Raw genomic sequence first — 22974 nt, 5'->3', positions numbered from 1 at the left:
ATAATGTCGTACCATAAATTTATGAACAACTGGTCATTGTTAATAGATTTAAAGGTATGAGATGTCCAACATGCGATAGCTAAGGATGCTGATTTATTCTGCCCAGTGCTGCAACATTTATTCTAACAACTGGTGCTAATTTAGTAAACAACAGTTACCCCATTAGGAGAATTTGATCATTCAACTACTATATTCTCAACTGAATCTTAGACACAGTTAACTTAGTTTATTTCATTACAGTATTGTTTTATTTTCATCTCTTGCAATTATTAATTACGATAGAATTATTTGACAATTATTTGTTTCGGTCTTAAGTTGAATTTGCACTATTGTGATTGCTTTAGGATTTTAAGTAACATCAATCTCTGTGGAGACAATCTTGAATACTTATTACTTTATTACTTGTTGTGTATACTTGCACATTGGCAGTGGTAGTAATTGATTATACCAATCAATCAACAAGTTTTTGGCGCCGTTACCGGGGATTGATTTTTTTTTTAAAAGTGTGAAGTAAATCTTGATAGCACCAAATTTGATTTGATTTATTCTAGTTGTTGGCAGATCGGTACATGCATGCGCAAAGACAGATTTGTGGTATTCTAATTCGATCCTGAGATTGAAAGGACTGACAGAAGATTACGAAGAGAATAAAAGAATTCAGAAATTGCTTCAAGCATGAATAATTTATAGGATGTAGGGAATTTGAATTCTCATGGGCCCTTGCAACCAGTCAACATTCAAGAAGAGCATAATAAACATGTTAACGGGAGACAGCCAGGAAATAACAATATTATTTACATGGCTGATGACAGAGACAGAGCTATAAGAGATTATGTTGTGCTAACTCCCCAAGTTGTACATCATAGCATTATCAGACCTGAAGTAGACGCGGTAAATTTTGAGTTAAAGCCAGTGATGTTTCAAATGTTGCAAACGGTTGGGCAATTCAATGGATTGCCAAATGAAGATCCTTATTTCCATCTTAAATTGTTCTTGGAAGTAAGTGATGCTTTCAAGATTTCTAGAGCAACACAAGATGCCTAAAGCTGAGGCTCTTTCCTTATTCCTTAAGAGATCGAGCAAGAGCATGGTTAAATTCATTACCATCTGATTCCATCACTACATGGAATGAACTGGCTGATAAATTGTCCATAAAATATTTCCCACCAACAAAAAATGCAAAGTTGCGGAATGAGATTACTTTCTTCCATCAATTGGAAGATGAAAGTTTGTACGAGGCTTGGGAAAGATTCAAGGAATTGCTCAGAAGGTGTCCTCATCATGGTATTCCTTGTTGCATTCAATTGGAAACTTTCTACAATGGGTTGAATCCAAGTACAAGGTTAATGGTGGATGCTTCAGCAAATGGAGCTCTGTTATCCAAATCTTACATTGAAGCTTATAAAATTCTGGAAAGAATTGCCAATAATAATTACCAGTGGCCTTCAGCCAGACAACCAGCAGCAAGAGGATCAGCAGGGGTAAATAACATTGATGCAATTACAGCCTTATCAGCACAAGTAACCTCATTGACTAATATGGTAAAGGCCTTGACATCTGCTCCAGCAACAGTAAAGCAAGTTGTTGAACTTTCTTGTGTATATTGTGGTAAAGAGCATGACTTTGATAATTGTCCTGAAAACCCAACTTCAGTAAACTATGTGGGTAATTTCAATCGACAACCTCAGAATAACCCATATTCAAATACTTACAACCATGGCTGGAAGCAACACCCAAATTTTGCATGGAGCAGTCAGAATCGAAATGTTGCAGCATTAAATGGACAAAATAGAAACACACAACCACCTGGTTTTCATCAGCAAAGTCAAGGCAAAAGCATAACAGTCAGGATCCAATCACTGCACTGGAAGCATGATTAAAGAGTACATTGCAAAGAATGAAGCAATTATGCAGAGTCAAGCTATATCCTTGAGAAACCTGGAAAACCAAATAGGACAACTAGTCACAGCAATGAGCAGCAGAACTCAAGGAAGCCTACCTAGCAACACAGAAGACCCTAGGAGAGAGGGCAAAGAACACTGCAAGGTAATTAATTTGAGGTCTGGAAAGAATGTTGATATCCCAGTCGATATAACCAAAAATAGGATGGAATTCAATTCAGCACAAAAATTACCTCAAAATGAAAGCATGTTACAACAACCCCCCTTCAAGACACTAGTTACATGGGCCAAGCTACAGTAACTGCAGAGGAAATTCAACCAGAACATGCTGAAAAAGAAGTTACAACACCAGTAGTTACAACTTGCACCAAACCAAACAAACAGAGTTTGATATCTCCTGAAGCTACCCAGTAGTTTAGACATCTACCACATTTCTCACAAAGGTTCCAGAAGCAAAAACAAGACAAGCAGTTCAGCAAATTCCTAAAAGTGCTGAAGCAACTGCACATAAATATACCTTTTGTGGAAGCTTTGGGGCAAATGCCAAATTATGTGAAACTTCTAAAAGATATCTTAGTACGAAAAAAAAAGGGTGGGAGAGTTTGAAATTGTTGCTTTAACACAGGAAAGCAGTCATATGCTCCAGAGTAAAATTCCCACAAAATTGAAAGATCCAGGAAGTTTTACAATACCCTGCTCTATATGGACTATGTATGCTGGCAGAGCACTTTGTGATTTGGGAGCTAGTATTAATTTGATGCCATTATCTGTATTTAAGTAGTTGGGAGTAGGGGAGTGCAAACCAACAACAGTCACTCTGCAATTAGCTGACAGATCTCATGCATACCCTGAAGGAAAGATAGATGATGTACTGGTGAAGGTTGAAAAATTCATCTTCCTAGTGGATTTCATTGTGCTGGACTTTGAAGCTGATGAAGAGGTACCCATTATACTTGGAAGACCTTTTCTAGCAACTAGAAAGACTCTGATAGATGTGCAGAAAGGAGAGCTTACCATGAGAGTAAATGATCAGCAAGTCACCTTTAATGTACTAGAGGCTATGAGGAACCTTGATGAAGTAGAAGATTGCAATTTTCTAAGTGTAGTGGATTTTGTTGTAGCAGACAGAATGGACAGATGCTGCAGTAATACACTTGACAAAGTCACTACCTTTGAGGATGTCGAAGAGAAAGATGTTGCAGCAATCCAGACATATTGGATGGACAAATAGCAATCTGATAGGCACAACAGGTTTATTGAACACCTGAATCTTGCAGACAGGGAAGTAAAAACAACTTTACCATCTATTGAATCACCTCCTAGTTTTGAATTAAAACTATTACTTTCACATTTGAAGTATGCTTATCTTGGTCATAACAACACTCTCCTTGTAATCATTTCTTCTACTTTGGATGCAGGTCAAGAACAGAGTCTAGTAGATTTGCTGGGAAAATACAGAAAAGCATTTGGATGGACCATGGCAGATATAAAGGGAATAAGTCCATCAATATGCATGCATAAAATGTTGTTAGAAGATTGTTCTAGCAATTCGGTGGAGCATCAGAGAAGGCTGAACCCTATTATGAAAGAAGCGGTAAAGAAGGAAATCATCAAATGGTTGGATGCTGGAATCATATACCTAATATCAACAGTTCATGGGTAAGCCCAGTTCAATGTGTTCCAAAGAAAGGAGTGATAACAGTAATGGCCAATGAGAAAAATGAACTTATTCCTACAAGGACAGTAACTGGATGGAGAGTATGTATGGATTACAGGAAGCTCAACAAAGCCACAAGGAAAGACTATTTCCCACTTCCATTCATAAATCAGATGTTGGACAGACTTATTGGAAAACAGTATTACTGCTTCTTAGATGGGTATTCAGGCTACAACCAGATTGCTATAGCTCCAGAGGATCAAAAGAAGACTACCTTTACTTGTCCCTATAGAACATTTGCCTTCAGAAGAATGCCATTTGAGCTATGCAATACTCCAGCAACCTTTCAGAGATGCATGATGTTCATTTTTTCTGATATGGCAGAGCAGACTTTGGAAATTTTCATGGATGACTTCGCAGTTTTTGGAGAAACATACAATGATTGTTTACACAACTTGGAAGAAGTTCTTAAAAGATGTGAGATGACCAACTTAGTACTCAATTGTGAAAAGTGTCATTTCATGGTGCAAGAAGGAATAGTGCTAGGTCACAAGATATCCAAGGATGGTATTGAGGTAGAAAAAGCCAAGATAAAGGTAATAGATAAACTGCCGCCTCCAACTTCAGTAAAGGGTATTAGAAGTTTTTTGTGTCATGCTAGATTCTATAGAAAATTCATTAAGAATTTTTCCAAAGTAGCTAAACCACTGTGTTCATTGCTGGAGCATGACAAACCATTTCACTTTGACAAAAATTGCCTTCAAGCATTTAGAGAATTAAAGAAATCTCTTATAACTGCTCCAATAGTTATATCTCCAGACTGGACTCTACCATTTGAATTGATGTGTGATGGTAGTGATCACTCTGTGGGAGCAGTATTAGGGCAAAGAAATGATAAAGTTTTTCACTCCATTTACTATGCAAGTAAAACTCTCACTCAAACTCAAATCAATTATACCACTACGGAGAAAGAGTTACTAGCAGCAGTATTTGCTTTTGACAAATTCAGAGCCTACCTAGTAGGCACTAGAGTGATTGTATATACAGACCATGCAGTAATCAAATACTTAATTTCAAAGAAAGATGCCAAACCAAGATTAATTAGATGGATCTTATTACTTCAAGAATTTGATCTGGAAATTAAAGATAGAAAGAGGACATAGAATCAAGTAGCAGATCACCTTTCACGGCTGGATGCAGACACAAGCACATTGACCAGGAAAGACATCACTGAAACTTTTCCTGATGAACAACTGTTGGTAGTACAGCAAGCATGAATGCTGCAACAGTCAGAATCTCCATAGTATGCAGATTTTGCTAACTATTTAGTAAGTGGGTTGCTACCACCTGAGCTGAAGTTTCAAGAGAAAAAGAAATTTTTTCATGATGTTAGAAATTATCAATGGGATGACCCATATTTGTATAAGTTGTGCTCAGATCAAGTAATAAGAAGATGTGTTGCAGTAGGAGAGATCCCTCATATACTGAAGTCATGTCATGCCGCAGCATATGAAGGACATTTTGGTAGTCACAGAACAGCTGCCAAAGTTCTGCAATCAGGTTATTACTGGCCTACTATTTTTAAAGATACTTATGAATTTGTTAAATGTTGTGACAGGTGCCAAAGGACAGGGAACGTGACTAAAGACAAGAAATGCCATTGACTAACATTCTAGAAGTGGAAGTTTTTGATGTCTGGGGAATAAATTTTATGAGACCCTTCCCACCATCCTCTGGAAACTTATATATCCTTGTTGATGTGGATTATGTCTCCAACTGGGTAGAAGCTACAGCATTACCTACCAATGATGCTAAAACAATGGTCGCTTTTCTTCAGAAAAATATTTTTTCCAGGTTTGGCACTCTTAGAGCAATTATTAGTGATGAGGGCACACATTTTTGCAACAAAATCTTTGCTGCAGCAATGATGAAATATGGAGTCAAACATAAGATAGCAACAACATATCACCCACAATCCAATAGTTAGGCTGAAGTGTCTAACAGAGAAATTAAAAAAATCTTAGAAAAAATGGTGAACCCAACGAGAAAGGATTGGTCTTTACACTTGCATGACTCTCTATGACCCTACAGAACAACATACAAAACTCTACTTGGCATGTGTCCTTACCGAATTGTTTATGGCAAAGCTTTTCATTTGCCACTAGAACTAGAGCATAAAGCACATTGGGCACTAAAGTAATTAAACTGAGATATGAATACTGCAGCAAAGCAGAGGAAATTTCAACTCTGTGAGCTTGATGAATTACGGCTATTTTCATATAAAAATGCAAGAATCTATAAACAAAGGACCAAACACTGGCATGACAAGCATATTCAACACATGAAATTTAACCCTGGTCAATTAATATTGCTCCACAATACAAGACTAAGATTATTTCTGGGAAAGCTCAAGTCACGATGGTCTGGCTCGTTTAAGCTAATAAAATCTTATCCTCATGGAGCTGTTGATCTTCTAGATGAGCAAACAGGCCACGAGTTCAAAGTTAATGGACACAGGGTTAAGCATTACATACATCCAGCAGCAGAATGTTCAAAGGAGGTGTTACTCCTTAAAGAACCCAGTTATTGAACAATGAAAGAAGGTCATGCTGAAGGACCTTAAATCAAGCGCTTCATAGGAGGCAGCCAATTGAGGAGACAGCCACTGCAAACCAATTGTGATCTCCTTTGGTTTTATTGACAGTTCTCCGTCTTTACCATTTTTATTTAAATTTTGTTATTTCATTCTAACTATTTAATTTTATCTTTTCAAATTATTGCATTATTTACTTTTGCTATTGTTTGATCTATTTATTTATTAGACTTAATTTGAATTTGTGGGAAGTATACGTGACAATTGAATTCCATATTGACAAGTACGGATGTATAGTGGCAGAGCGCAGAGGCTTGCCATATGTCAAAGGCTTCAGTATGGAGTATGTCACCGTTGCTAGAGTAAGCAAATGGGTGTTGCAGCAACCAATTTTACCATTACGGTAAATTAAAAGAGGGAGCCTCAAGTTTACCGTTGGAGATAAGTCGTGACATTTGGAGGCCAGGATGTGGATAGCAATCACAAATAAAATTATGAAATTAATGCCTAATTTTACTAGCCGATATTTTTAGGATTTGTGCATTAATTTAAAAATATTTTCTTCCCTCATTTATCTTTAGTTACCGTATTTATCTCCAATTACAAGTCCACTATAAAAAAGAGTCACTGTGCTTAGTGTTCTACGCCACTATTCCTCATCTCCTTCGCAAATCCAACTCTCCTAATTCTTAACCTCTCCTTCTCTTTTTACTCTCAAGAACAGTAGCCTCAATTTGTTACTGCTACAGTAATGCCGAGATATAAGAAAATAGCAACCCGCCTCAAAGATCTGTCACGATTCCAGAGTTACCACGCCAAAGAAAAATATGAAGAATTTATAGAGCCGCGTAGGATTCTGGAAGAAAAAGAGTTTCAATTTCTAGACCAACTCACGGGAATTGTGTAAACCATTCATAATGCTGTAGCAAAGCGAGGATAGCTAGAGTTTTGCAACCACCCTCGAGACCCCGTACTGCCTGTAGTCAAAGAGTTTTACGCCAATTTGGTAAGCCTTGATCAGCACAACATTTGGGTAAGAAACACACTTGTTCCACTAGACTCTCGTGTTATCAATGTGTTTTATAACTTACATGCTGAAAGTAATTGTGAGTATGCCAAGTTGCGTGATAAATTAACTCCGAAAAAGTGGAACACCATCTTTACAACTCTTACAATTGAAGGGGCATCATGGGTTAACGAGGAAGGGCGTGTAGTTAATAGGATCGATTTGAAACCTATTGCTAAGGTGTAGGTGAAATTTCTGAAATCTAGACTTATGCCCATCACTCACACTACTACAGTTTCGCAAGAAAGGTTGGTCTTGTTATATGTCAAAGTTAGTGGGCTTCCCATAGATGTGGGTAACATCATTGCAAAAGAAATCCGAGATTGTGCAGTCAAGACTCACCGAACTGCTGCCTTGTTAGTTCCCTCACTTGTCACCAGCATTTGTGTAGTTTCAGGTGTTCATCTTAACGCCAGAGATGACCATGTCAAGAATGATGGTGCCTTTGCGACACGAACTATTGAAAGAGTTGCTGGTGAGAGTGCTGTAACAACCGTTGAACTAGCTGCTGTGATAGGAGCAAGACGAGCTATTGGCTTAGAATAGACCATCCAGGCACTCGGCACAAGTATAACTCAATGTGCGGAAGCACAGCAGCGGGAGAACAATCAGTTTTGGAACTATCTCCAGCACTTGGACAACCAACTACACCAATTTTCCCTGTACATGAAACACACTCACCGAAACTTCCCTGATGCCCTGCTCCAACAGTACAATTTTGACACAAACACCACAGATGCACCCGTAAAGGCTAGTGTAGAGGCCACTGCCACAGAGGAACCAGCAGAAGATGCTGCAACCGAACCACAAGAAGAGGAAGAATCAAAAGATAGTGAACCATCTGACCAGCCTGAGGCAGAAGGTGACAAGTCTGAGACTGATAGCTCACCTACAAAGGAAGAGGACAACTCGGAGAAAGACCGTGAGGAACCAACCATCCCAACCCAACCCAAAACTAGAAAAAAAGCACATTATTCAAGAAGAGGTGAAGGAAGACCTTGCAGAGGAGCCGTCTATTCCAGTCCTTGAGGGTAAGAGAAAGGACAAAGGAAAAGCAAAAATGGCAACACCTCCAGCCTCTGAAGACGAGATGGCACAAGTCGATGCTGAGTTGGCTGCTGCAGCAGCCAGAGCTATGCCTACACATGAGCAAGGCAAGCAACTACTTGCAGTTATTGTTGCCATCACAGCTGAGGGCCAGACCGCTGATGCATTAACTACAAAGCCTCCCCAACAAACTCTTATCCAGCCTATTCGCACCAGTCCAAGACAATCCAGCAAACAAAAAGGCAGTACATCCACAGGTACTGCTACGGCAACCCCAGCCCCAACTCCTCTTGCTAGCCCCACAGCGAAAAAGACAAAGACATTGCCAGCTGCTTCCCCAAAAGCCTCACCAAAGGATAAGCTACGCAGTGCATCCAAGAAGCGCTGAGAGCATCCCGTAATGTGCTACAGTCCCCACCACAGGGGAGTACTCTTTCCTTACTAGTCCATTCTAAAAAAAAAAATTGGTTGTTAATTTGTGTGGTATTTTCTAAGGTCTTCCATATCCTTGTCAATTTGTGTGCATTTGTTCTGTATGTTTGTGAGGACACAGCATCTCTCAAGTTTGGGGGGGTTGTTTTCGAATGCATGTGTTTATGTTTATGTTGTGTGAAGCTCTGTTATCTGTTATTTGTGTATGGATTTGAAAGCCTAATGAAGATAAATTGAGTGTTAGTCAATATTTATGAGAATGCCAAGTAGAGACAGTTATAGATAGAAGTGAAATTCTGTCCCAACACTTAGACTTTGGTTGAATTGTATGAGACTGCTAGAGCAGAGCCAAAAAGAATAGAAAAAATCTTGAGTTTGGGGGGAGAAGCAAGTTGATTGACTGTGATATCTATGAAATAAACTATGCTCCAATGGCTCTAGTTACTGAGTAACCAGATCTGAGTATGTACCCTATATGCAGAATTGTGTCAAAGGTAGTGCGAGTTATGAGCAATGCTGTAGCAACTATGTAAAAAAAAAAAGAGAAAAAGAAGTCCTTTGTCTAAGGCATTGAGTAGCCAGATCTGTTCAGGAGCCCCATGTTCAGCCTTGAGTAAAAGATACCTCTAGATAAGATTATACAGCAAATGTTGCTGCAGTAACTCAGATCTGGGCATGGTTTGAGAAATTGAGCGTCATCATTACAAGTGATTGACATTCACATGAAAGATAAATGTTACAGTGAGGAGGTTGATTACTCCCCAGTTTATCAATGTTAAAAGCATCACAATTTGAGTACGTGAAATTTATGCTACCCCATTTATGAATGAAGTGTATCACTGCTGAAATTCATGCAGTCCTTGGTGATGTTACAGCATATCTGGAATTCAATCAAAGGAAGCACACACACACTATGGACAGAAAGAAGCTTAAGTCTAGAACTGATTTACTATGGTTATTTTGTATGATTGGAATTGTGATCTGAAGGTGGAAGAATCCTTGCAAATTTGATAAAAGAACGAAAGTTGTGTGCATAATTGTTTGCAGGAAGTGTTAGTATGTGTTATTACTTGAGGGAAAGTAATGATTTAAGTTTGGGGATGTGATAACTCTAGGAAATTAGAGTTATTACATCAATTCTAGACTTAAATCGAGATCATTTAGAGAACAAATAAGGTGTTTTTATTACATTTTGATTACATTTTGTTTAAACATTCATTTTAGTTGAGTATTAATAAGTTTTTTTTAAATCATAGTAATTTGTGCTAAAAACAAATGCATAATTGTAGGTTCTTAGAAAGTCTTAATTCATGAGGGGATGTTGAGACATCAGATGAGCAAGAGGAGGAATGAAGATGACCACAAAAGAAGAAAAGCACAATCGGGAATAATGCAGTGCTGTTGAGGATGTTAGAGCAACCTGTGCTGTAGCAATCTGGGAGCAATGCAGGAGAAAACTTAGGCGCGGGTCAGTACATGTTTCTTAATTTAACGCATGCACACTAATGGGCTTGTGTTAACCCTAATTTGCACTATAAAAGGGAGGCATGCACCACATAGAAAGGCGGCCAGGGGAATTATCATTGGATTAATTACAATGAACGAAGAAGAAGAAGATCATAATTGAAGATTGTTGTTTTGGCAACATTGGAGAATCGTGCAGAATTACTTGGCTTTGATTTTCACCGTGCTCAACTTATATTTATCTTCTTCCTTTAATTGATTTGATGTATTCCGAGATCAATATAATGTTTATTTTTCTCGTCCAGATTATGAACTAAATTTACTTGTAGTTGAGTGACAAATAATCCAATGGGTTCTTGACTGTTCTTATATGTTGTTATGGTTTTGCTGTAGCATTATACTCTAGTAGTTTTTATGAATATAAATGTTATTCCGGTTAACCACCCATTTAATAGTTTCAGTTAAGATAGAGCAGCAAAAGGGCACATCTTCGCAGACATTATTAGAGTATTACTTGTTCTTAAGTCGAGTTTCCTGGATCTGGTTATCTTGAATACCATAAGGGCAATACTTGAAGTAAGATTTGTGACACTCTAGACATAGGTGTTCACCTTGAAGGGTAGAAAAAATTAAAAGATATAATGTCGTACCATAAATATATGAACAACTGGTCATTGTTAATAGATTTGAAGGTATGTCCAACATGCAATAGCTGAGAATGCTGATTTATTCTGCCCAGTGCTGCAACATTTATTCTAACAACTGGTGCTAATTTGGTAAACAACAGTCACCCCATTAGGAGAATTTAATCATTCAGCTACTATATTCTCAACTGAATCTTAGACACATTTAAATTAGTTTATTTTATTACAGTATTGTTTTATTTCCATCTCTTGCAACTATTAATTATGATAAAATTATTTGACAATTATTTGTTTCGGTCTTAAGTTGAATTTGCACTATTGTGATTGCTTTAGCATTTTAAGTAACATCAATCCATGTGGAGACGATCTTGAATACTTATCACTTTATTACTTATTGTGTATACTTGCACATTGGCATTCGTAGTAATTGATTATACAAATCAATCAACATATACCCAGTAATTTTACAATAAAAGAATCACTTACTTTAAGAAAATAAAAGACAATTTAAAAGGTAAAAAAAAACTCCAATGAAAATAAAAGATAATGTAAGTCTCACAATCGGGTTTGAGCTAATGCGGTATTTGCCGCATTAGCACGCCCTCCGATGCCAATCCCAATGACCCTTAATTATTCCCCAAACATGTGATTGTTATAAATTAATGTTGGGCCCACCCTTAATATAATGCAATACCAAACACCAAACACACCCTTAGTGTATTGAAATATGTTTTTTTTTTAACTTGTCCCTTACTTTAACCCTTACCTTGTTAAAGTATAAAATTCACTTATTATAAAATTATTCTATATGTGTCCGTTTGCGTATGTCATTTTTGGAATTTTACAGTACATATATATAGACTTATTACATTTTGAAGACGGGCCAACTGGGATTATGGATACAGTGAGAAATTGTGCGGGTACAAAACACAAATGACCATCAAAACGTCTCCACTACCCATAAATCATCATGCAACCCGTGCTTCTGCAACAAATAAAAATATATATACATTCAATACTGCATTGTTAAGGATTGATCGACTAACATACGTGCTGAATTTCTTTGGTAATATGTGTGTGATGCTTAAGATTTTAAATGGTTTCCTTAAGCTAATCTACTTAGCATAGGAACTAGCTAATCTAAAAAACTGTGAGATTATCTCCCTAACAGGATTATTAATCATATCTCTATGCCACACGATGTACAATGTACAAGCTCATGAGCGTAATTCATATTCAAAATTAATAGTTGAGAGTTGTCCAATCTTTTTATTACTCAACCCAATATTCATTCTCAACCGATAAAGGATATTGTCCCTTGCACTGCAATATCATGTAATAAATGGAGAAAGATCAAGACCATGTAGAAAATTTTTAAGATTACATATGATTTTTTAGAATGAACATGTGAATTTTATCATTTACTTCAAAATTGTTAGAACGAAATCTTTTGAACTCACAGTTTATCTAGAAATGGTGTAAATTCTCATTATGACTCATCTCTATTGTATTTTGGCCAGGGAAATTTTTCTATTTTGAAGGATTGCAACCAGCAGTATGATTTCTTCTCAATCATGTCATGGAACCCATTTCTTTTCTTAATTAGGCACCTTAAGATATTCTAAAATGTTGCTTGAATTGGCCGGGGCATATTTGCTCTGTAAATTGAATTAAATAAGAGAAATTGCCCAGCAAATGCTTTATCCAACCTCCATTGCTACTATTAATAAATTGTTTTTATTTCCTGTTCATCAATTATGAACTTAAAGATTGTTATTTATCATTGACAAACTACGTTCCTGATTTATTTGCTGCCTTTTAGCATGGTAATTTGTTTTCTTTTCACCATTAAGATTAGCAACACAAAAGGCTAGAATATCGCAGCTTAATCATCAATAGCCGAAACTGAAGGAGCAAATCAAACTGTTTCGGAAGGAAACACGAGGCCAATAATGAAGCGTCATGTGTCGATATTTAAGAAATTGACTTACCTCGGGTACCCCAGGTATCCTAGGTACTCCGGGGATACCTCGAGTACACCATGTAAGGATGTAAAAAGTCTTTGTAAAAATGTCAAGGGATATGTGGGCCCCGAATCTCAAAAAGATAGTTTGAATACGTGTCAAAAAATAAAGAATCGGTGAGAAAATCTCATGCTACAAAAGAGGAGACGGCCGCCTGTCACGCCAGTGAATCAGCCAAAAGTTGAATATTATGATAGTTGGGACCATCAGATTTTCCTACCACACCTGTAAAATTACAACGGAATTGCAGAGGTACGCGGGACCACTCCACTACGCTTAGCATTTGAATACGCCTCAAACTTGATCTCCACGAATATTTTTGAAACGCCTAAGCTGCCATACGCATGAAAATAAGATTATTCCTGACACGACAGCAGGGAATGCTAATAATATAACGCCAACTGGCACAGCGACCTGGGTACACCATATAAATACTCAAGTTTAATTTTTATCAAGTAGGTAAACACACACACCAAAGAAAACTAAGGTTTTTTCAATCTCAAAACCTCTATTACCGAGAGCTTACAAGCTCTCTAACCTGAGATAACCCAACTCTGATTTAAGCGTCGGAGTGTGGTCGCCGGCCACCCCTAACTCCACATCTGACCTCTTTTTTGGTTGTTTCGTAGGTTTAAGATGATTTTGCCAGCTCTCCACACCTGAAGTCGGGCCCCGGCTATATCCACCGCCATCTCAATCCTCCTTCACTCCACAAAAAGCCTAAACAGCCCGCACATGCCGAACAAGCGAGGCACCCCGCTCCACGACAAAAAACAAATTTATTGTTCTTAGCTTGGTTTTGTGGTTTTTTATTCATTGACCCAAAATCAGCTACAAACAATTGGCGTCGTTTGTGGAGAGCGCACAAAAAGCCTCCACACAGTGTTAAGCTTGTCAGTACGTGTGCTTGCACTACCATGGCACCCGATGTACTTGCTGATAACCAAATGCTATGTCATGATGGAGTGGAGGACCACGACAATGATGATAGGGGTGACTCGATAAAGAGGGCATTCCGCCTAGAGAAAAGAAAATCTATTAAGCAATCAATTGGTATTCAACCCGATGAGAATCCCGTTACTCATAAACACTTAGAGGATTTAGCTCACGTGATTCTTAGAGCAGTAGAATCTCAGGTACCCGAAGCAGCCACTTCCCCAGTAACTCAAGATGTTCCGCCTCCACCGGATGAGAAGCAGATCATACCAAGATCTGAAATACCGGAGGGAAGTAAACCAAAGCATGGGCCATTAGGCACCCGTTCAAAGTTTCAAACCGGCGGCTCTCGGGAAGAACGTTCCACTGCTTCTTGCTATTCCCGTAGTAGCCAAGGTACCAAACGCAAACAAAAAGCCCATAAAGACCTCCGGCACAAGTTGAACGCCAAAAGAGCTTCCCAAATAATTGTGGCATCCTCAGGTGCACCTGGGGTACCTCGCGAATTCCTGGAAAAAATGGATTACCTCAAAGCTCAAGTGAAGCTCTTTTTCTGAAAAACAAAACCCCACCAATGCTCTAGCACCAGCAGCGTATAACTCACCATTCACTATGGAGATTCAGACAACGGTTCTCCTAGAAGCGTTCACCATGCCTTTAATACAACAATACTTGGGTACCTCGGATCCCGTGGAACATGCTGGGTTATATCGTGTCTAGATGCTAATTAAAGGAGTGGGCGACAATGCTATGTGCTAGATGTTCCCGCATACCCTCAACGGACCAGCCAAATCATGGTTCCGATCGTTGAAGGCAGGTAGTGTATCCTCCTTAGACCAGCTCCTAAAAGATTTTGTTTATGAGTTTGGCTATGCATCCTCCCAAGATATAGCATCTTCCAAGCTTGCTTTCATCAAGCAAGGGGAATCAGAGTCTTTAGCCGAGTACGTAACCCGCTTCCACCAAGAGGTGTTGCGTATCGATACGTTTGGTCACCAACATACTCTCACTCATTTTGAAAAGAATTTGCGTTTAAGGAAGTTATGGCGGTCATTTCAAAAGCACCACCCTCTTTCATATGGGGAAGCTCGTTCTCGAACTCTACAACAAATAGAAATGGACGAGAAGTATTACCTGAAGTAGGAGGAAGACAGAACCGAAGTCGTGAAAAGCAATGAGAAACCCAAGAGAGCCGAGGTACCTCAAGTACCCTCTCGAGCACCCCGGGTACACAACCCACCTCGCCCAACCCCACGTGGGAGAGGATTGAATATTCTTGGTGTACCCTGGGGTACCCGGGTACCCCAGCATGTTAAGGCGCCACCACCAGAACAACGAGAAGAGCCATAAAAACCCCGATATGACTCTTTTCATCATTTAAATCAATCTCTAGAACATATTTTTTACTATATTAGGGATACGGGGATGCTTCGCCCACCTAAGCCAATTCAGAAATACCCCAATATGAAGCGTAGTTTGAAATATTATGAGTTTCATGAAGATTTTGGCCATAGCACCGCCGAATGCTTTCATTTGCGGGAAAAAATTGAGTCATTGATTCTGAGTGGGTACCTCAAGGAATTTGTGGCTGATATGCGGGAGGCTAGGAAGTTCTCGAAGCAAGATAAGGGTAAACAAGTTGCTAATCTTAATCCTAAAGTTGAGGTACCCCAGGGGTCTAAAAAAGGCATTTATGTTCGAATGATAGCATGAGGTCCTACCTTTGCAGGGGAATCTAGACGGGCCATCAAACGTTACAGCAAGTCGCCAATTTTGGATCGCCCTAGAAAAGAAGTGAACTTCACTTGTCAAAATCACTTTAGGGTACCCAAGGTACCCGACCATCCCGTCCCAATTCACTTTATAGAGAAAGTGCGGAAGGTGTCTCATACCCTCATGACGATGCTCTGGTTATAACACTAAAAGTTGCCACCGGTAAGGTCGCAAGGACTCTGGTGGACACCGGCAGTTCCGTGGACATCATCTTTAAAAGCGTCCTAGATCAGTTGTTAATCAAATTGCCAAAGATCACTCCATGTGACACGCTACTCGTCGGTTTTGCAGGAAACATGGTTATTCCCAAGGGTATCATCACTTTGCCAGTTACAATCGGCAAGGCACCCCACCGGCTGGTCCATATGATCGACTTCCTTATTGTTGATCATCCCAGTGCCTATAATATCATCTTGGGAAGACCATTTTTAGCAACAACTAAAGTGGCAATCTCTATGCATTACCTCGCCATGAAGATTTCAACTGCCGGGGAAATTATCACAATCAAAGGGATCAGAAATCAGCTCGAGGGTGTTACTCTGTCACCCCAAAGACGAGTTATCAAATTGCTACTAATATGTTCTTAGAGGGGTACCCTGTCAGCACAAGCCCATTTACCAGCCTATCCAAGCGGGCACTGGCTAGATGCCAGAGAACTGCACATAAGAAAGCTCAACGGTCCATGAATTCCCAGCTATCCCAAGCGCCACAAGAGGTTTAGCCAATGGAAGTGGATGTAGTAGCTCCTAGGACACCACAGGTACCCCAAAGTCCCAGTTTAGCATCAATGGGAGAGGTCGAGGTATCCTTGGATCCCCAAATACCAAAAGATGAAAAGCTAGGAGCATCGGTTGAGGATCTTGTGTCTGTTTGGATCTGCAATAATGACCCAACCAAGATGGTCAAGGTAGGCTCCAACCTTCCTAACCAACACCAAGAGCAACTTATTGAGTTTTTAAAGGAAAACTTTAATGTGTTCGCTTGGTCTCACGCGGACATGTCGGGTATCCCACCTTCTGTTGCCTGTCACAAGCTCAATGTCGATCCACATCATTGGCCTGTCAAGCAGAAATGTCGAACTTTCAACCAAGAACGCTATGACGCCATTGAATAAGAAGTGGACTGATTACTAACAGCAGGGTTTATTATGGAGGCGTTGTACCCCGACTGGGTGTCAAATGTTGTCTTGGTTATGAAGTCCAATGGGAAATGGTGCATGTGTATAAATTTCACAGATTTAAACAAGCCCTGCCCTAAGGATAGCTTCCCGCTTCCCCAGGTGGACCAACTGGTCGATGCTACGGCGGGACATGAGATGCTTAGTTTCATGGATGCTTTCTTTGGGTAGAATCAAATTCTAATGTACGAGCCCGATCAAGATAAAACGACCTTCATCACAAACCATGGGTTGTACTGCTCCAAGGTTATGCCTTTTAGTTTGAAGAATGCGGGCACTACCAATCAGTGTTTGGTAAACAAGGTCTTCAAATAGTAAATCGGTCGTATCATGGAGGTGTATATCGATGATATGATAACAAAGTCAGTGTACGCCAGTGATCACACTGGGCACCTCGGAGACACCTTCAATATTTTGAGAAAGCATCAGATGCACCTAAATCTTGATAAATGTGCATTCGTGCTGACTTCAGGTAAATTCCTTGGATTTATGGTGCAACAGCGAGGAATTGAGGCTAACCACGATAAAATTTGGGCGGTTCTTGGGAGGAAGTCACCAAGTACCATCAAAGAAGTCCAGAGCTTAGCTGGCCGGATAACCGCCTTGAGTCGTTTCATCTCCAAGGCCACCGACTGGTGCAAGCCATTTTTTAAAGCTTTGAAAGAGGGAAAGAAGCTCCAATGGACCACCGAGTGCGAAGAGGCTTTTAAGCCCGGAGAAAGAAGCTAAAGGAGTACCTCGTTAATTTGTTGTTGCTCGCCAAGCTTAAGCCCTGAGAAGTGCTTCTGTTGTACCTTGCCGTTTTCAAGCACGCCACTAGCTCGGTGTTGCTTAGAGAAGATGAAAATGGGGTACAATGACCTATATACTACACTAGTAGGGCAATGGTGGATGCGGAAAAGAGGTACTCTGCCACAGAGAAGCTGATTTTGGCTTTGATAATCTCTGCAAGGAAACTCCGATCGCATTTTCAGGCCTACACCATTGCCGTTGTAACAAACCTTCCCCTTCGACAAATCCTCCAGAAGTTGGACATGTCTAGAAGACTTCTTCGCTGGTCTCTTGAATTGAGTGAGTTCGACATCATCTTCAAGCCACGCTCAGCTATTAAAGCCTAAACCATTGTCGATTTTATTGTAGAATTTTCCAATGACTCCGGGGGTGAGGAGAACCCAAGGTACCCGAGCGAAACTACACCAGCTATTGAAGAAGAGCATGTTTGAAAATTTTATGTGGATGGTTCCTCCAACTCGCACGAAAGTAGTGTGAGAGTAATAATTATCGATATGGATAAAGTGAAGCTATGATATGCATTACAATTCAAGTTCAAGGCCTCAAACAACGACGCCGAGTACGAAGCTATAATAGCGGGGCTAAGGATGTCGAAGGCCTTGGGTGCAAAAAGAGTCCACATTAAGAGTTATTCTCAATTGATGGTCGGTCAGATCAACTCAGAATATCAGGATAAGGAAGAAAATAGAAAAGGGTACCTCGGGAGAACCAGAGAATTAATGTCCCAATTTGCTGAGGTCAAGGTGGAAAGAGTTCCACGATTAGAAAATTGTGAAACTGATAACCTCGCCAAAATGGCTTCCTTCGGTGCAACTCAGTCGGTTGGTCTAATCACTACTAAGTATATACATATACCCAGTGTTAATCTACCTGAGCCAGAATAAGTAGGGGTCGATAACTGCTGGGGTACCCTGGATGCAATTAATCATAAGGTACCTCAGAAGTGGGGATCTGCCCTCAGACAAGAGTGAAGCAAAGAGGTTGAAGTATAAAGTTACACGATACTGTCTCATCAAGGATACCTTATACAGAAGAGGGTTCACCCTCCCTTACTTAAAGTGCTTAGGAGATGAACAAGCCAAATATGTCATGAGAGAGATATATGAAGGAATTTGCGGTAACCACTATAGAGCACAATCATTGGCACAAAAGGCCCTTCGTCAAGGATTTTATTGGCCTACGATGCAGGAGGATGTTAAAAACATGGTCAAGAGTTATGACAAGTGCCATAGATTTGCCGAGGTACCCCACCTTCTACTAGAAAAGTTAACTGTCATGTCTTCTCCGTGGCCATTTGCTGTTTGGGGTATAGATCTCATTGGCCCATTGCAAACCGGGAGAGAGTAAGCTAAATATGCAATTGTAGCCATTGACTATTTTACAAAGTGGGTAGAAGCAGAGTCGTTGGCAAGTATTACTAAAAGAAAAACCACTCATTTTGTTTGGAGGAACTTCATATGCAGATATGGTATCCCTAATGTAATTGTCAGCGACAACGGGAAGCAATTCGATAACTAAAAATTTCAGAATTTTTGCTCGGAGCTCGGGATAGCCAACCGACTTGCTTCTCTGGCTCACCCACAATCTAATGGACAGGTGGAAGCCATCAACAAAATCATCAAGGGTATCCTAAAGAAGAAGCTAGAGGAAAGGAATGGAGCTTAGGTAGACGAGCTACCCTACGTTCTTTGGGCCTATCGGACAACTCAGAATACTTCAACCGGGAAAACCCCATTTTATCTGGCATTCGGGACTGATGCGGTCATTCCAGCAAAAATCGGGATACCCTCTCATAGAACCGCATACTTCGATGAAGCCGAGAATGCCTCTTTGATAACATCCAGTCTTGATCTTGTTAAAGAAAAAAGGGCCAAAGCAGAATTGAAGGTTGCAATATACCAGCACCGCGTTTCATATTTATATGACAAGAGGGTACGCCCCAGATCATTCAAGAAAAGAGATTTAGTCCTACGAAGGGTAACTCAAAACATCCGGACACCCTCGAAGAGCTTTTTCAAAGCAAATTGAGAAAGCCCATATCGCATAGATGATCGAGGGCGTACAGGCTACTCCACATGGATGGAACAATTGTCAAGCATCTCTGGAACGCCGCAATGCTAAGGAAGTACTACTAACATGAGGACAGTGTCTTAAACCCTATCGTTCACTTTATCTATCTCCTATTTTCTTTACTATATGTGTAATGTGGTAGAGTCATGAAAGGTACTTAGGGTACCCTACATGTGCAAGTGAAATTTTTTATTCCCTGAGTCCTAGAGAGTGGATATCTATACAAATTCCTATTTTCATTGGGACAATGAGCCAGTCTTATGTAATGTTCTCCTTTTGATTACCGAATAAGATTATGGTTAAACTTTCGCCATTAATGTGATTCCATCTTATTATGCCGTGTCTTGTATGCACCTTTCAACTATAATTACTCCATTTCAAGATAATCTAAGGAACCTAGGCTATCTGACTCGATTTGATCGTGAAGATCTGTTCGAGGTCAAAGCCAATAAGAAAGAATATAATAAATTTACAGAGGGAGGGTCAGAGAAGACCCGAGGGCGAGGTAAACCAGCATACCCTAGCGCCATGAGACTCCGTTAAGGTATGCAAACCCCCACACCTCCATTTTTTAACTTGAGCCAAGTAAAGAATAGAAAAACGGCAATCATAAGAGTTGGATGCCTAAAAGAAATTAGGTAGGCAAGCATGCACCTCTATCCGCATTATTTCATAAAATATTAACTAGAAACAAATGGTAAAACAAGCATGTTTTTTACCATTTCTGCAAGAAAGAGGGCCAAAAAGGTACCCGAACAATTTGTGAGCATTAAAGATTAATTAACTTGGAAGCAATTATGCTTATATGCATGTTAATTCAAGCCAAGGAAACCGAACTCAACAAATGCATTCATCATCCACATGCGGACAAAGAAGAAAAAGTGATATTAGCTTTAAAAGTAGCCAACACATGAGGATTAAATGAATCTTGATTGGGCTTTGCATTGTTAGCATGTGCATGATCAAATCAAAGCTTAGAAAAGCCAGCCTTTTAGCCTTTGGATAAATAGGTCGGTAGCAACATTATATAAGTCGAGCTTCGGCTTTGAAGAGCAGCCGCCAGAGGAAGAAAATGAAGCAAATGCGATTTCACAGAGAGGAAAAGGAAGAGCTGCAACAGTTTACTTTTCCCATGGCTGATTTTCTTTCTTTTGTTGCTCTCAATTCAAGTATGTCTAGCTAATTTTCTTATACTGAGGTTAAGGATGAAACCCTATTCAATGAAATAATTATCTTTTTATTTAATTAATTCCTTATATATATTCTTTGATAATTATGGTTTTTATTTCACATGATTAGTTAGATGTAATTAAAAAATTTCATCAATTCTATCATGCATTGTTGATTGTTAGGATTAATATTCGATTAAATCTATGTTTGGATCTATAAAGTTTATACATGATTATCTTTGATTCTATGTCTTTCATTAAATTGTTTACATAGAGTGTTTAGGGAAACTTTGACTCTTTGTTATTCAATATGTTCACATGGAATACTTAGATGTCATACTATTAAGAAGAAAAAGAACCTACTCAAGATTAATTTTATTTGGGCTTAATCGTGATATTTATGAGATGACATAGATTGATTTCGAGTTGTCACTCTAAATTTGGAGATTAATTAATAATTAGGTAATTACTAGTTGAATAGTGGTGGATTCCGAAACCTTGGTAATTTTTATCTTATTGAATTCTCCTTTATTTTAATTGCTTCCTTAGTTTAATTGGTTTAATTTTCTTAGAAACTCAATTTGTTCAACTAGGTTAGAATTAATATTAATTTTAGATTTAAATTAGACATTTCAATTTATAACAATCCATGTGGGATCGATCTCGTTACCACTATTCTATCTCTGAATTCATGCGCTTGCGAATATATTAAAACTTTCACAACAAGTTTTTGGTGCTATTGCCGGGGATTGTGCTAGAAAGTCAGTTTAATCTAGGTTAGTTTGATTCTTCCACTAGTTATAATATAAGTTATCTTTTATTTTATTTATTCAATTTTTATTAAAAAAATCAAAAAAATATAATTTTTTTATTTTGAATTTATTGTTTAGTTGTTTGATTTCTTTTATTTTAATTTTGTTTATTTTTATTATTGTTGTTTTATTTTTCTTCTTTGTCTAATTAGTTTATGAGTGTTTGGGAACGTGATTCAACAAATCGTTTGGTTAAAAAAGAGTCGAAAGTTGATAGTAGTCAAGATAGTTCTTCTCAAGTGATGGATGACCCAAATAGAATATTGTCAGTACTACCACCAGTGCAAGGAGAGAAAACCCTTAGAGAATATTTTTCACCGCTTGCAGCCAACCAACCATCTTGTATTGTGTTGCCACAAACTACAGCAACACACTTTGAACATAAGCCCTCTATCATTCAGCTTTTACCATCTTTCCGTAGGCTAGAAAGAGAGGACCCATATTTGCACATTAAGGAATTTCTTGACATATGCTATACATTCCGTTTTCAAAATTTTAATGATGAGTTAATTAGGCTTCGTATGTTCCATTTCTCATTAAAAGACAAAGCAAAAGCTTGGTTGAATTCACTTCCTGCTGGGTCTATTACTATGTGGGATGAATTGAGTAATAAGTTCCTCACCAAATTTTTCTCTATGTCTAAAAAAAATGCCCTTAGGAGAGAGATAAGTGATTTTTATCAAAGAGAGGGTGAGCAATTTTATGAGTGTTGGGAAAGATTCAATGATTTATTCCTCAAGTGTCCCCACCATGGTTTTGAGAAATGGAGACTTATACAGTGCTTTTATAATGGTTTAACTATATCAAATCGTCATATGGTAGAGTCTATGAATGGTGGGAGATTTTTGAACTAACATGAAGGGACTGCATGAGATTTCTTTAATTCACTTTCTGAGAATTTTCAACAGTGGGATTTTTCAAATCAAAGAAAAAAATCATGTCAAGTTTCTAGAAAGGGGTTATATGAAGTTAATAATGATTTTGATGTGAAATCTACTCTAGCTACACTTTCTAGGAAAGTAGATGCCTTAACTCTGAACGAATCAATGAATCATCATCCTAGTGTAGCTAATGAGGTTTGTGCTCTTTGTTCTAACTTGTCTCATACAGCATAGAACTGTGCATCATTACCAGCCTATCAAGAGGCTTATTATGAGCCGGTACATACCTTACAATCATATGAGAAAACCTCCAGTAATCCATGTTCACCCACATATAATCTTAATTGGAGGAATCACCCTAATTTTTTTTGGAAACAAAATCAACATTTGTCAAACCAAGAAGGACAACAATTTAGCTTGCCCAATCAACAATTTGTCCCTCCTAACCAAGTATATCCTCTGGCCCAACAGCCTATGTCTCAATTTGTTGCACCCCAACAAAGAAAACTTTCTTTAGAGGATACACTTCAAAGTTT

General features: G+C 38.9%; 1 protein-coding gene and 2 non-coding genes across 3 annotated transcripts; 1 reads left to right on the top strand and 2 right to left on the bottom strand.

Annotated features, from left to right (window-relative positions):
- Positions 1-1181: 1181 nt before the first annotated feature.
- Positions 1182-1288, bottom strand: LOC112101575. Its single transcript, XR_002907607.1, has one exon. It is a non-coding gene; the product is annotated as a small nucleolar RNA R71 (small nucleolar RNA).
- A 13235-nt stretch (positions 1289-14523) lies between these two features.
- Positions 14524-16124, top strand: LOC112099227. The gene is made up of 3 exons (XM_024186407.1): positions 14524-14903; positions 15180-15429; positions 15588-16124. The coding sequence occupies exons 1-3, from the start codon at positions 14524-14526 to the stop codon at positions 16122-16124; spliced, it is 1167 nt and encodes a 388-aa protein (XP_024042175.1).
- A 6083-nt stretch (positions 16125-22207) lies between these two features.
- LOC112101621 lies at positions 22208-22314 on the bottom strand. The gene has a single exon (XR_002907645.1). It is a non-coding gene; the product is annotated as a small nucleolar RNA R71 (small nucleolar RNA).
- Between the last annotated feature and the right edge of the window lie 660 nt (positions 22315-22974).

The sequence above is a fragment of the Citrus clementina genome, unplaced genomic scaffold (assembly GCF_000493195.1).
Source record: "Citrus clementina cultivar Clemenules unplaced genomic scaffold, Citrus_clementina_v1.0 scaffold_9, whole genome shotgun sequence".
NCBI classification, from domain to species: Eukaryota; Viridiplantae; Streptophyta; class Magnoliopsida; order Sapindales; family Rutaceae; genus Citrus; species Citrus x clementina.
This window is presented reverse-complemented; position numbering and strand designations above follow the sequence as displayed.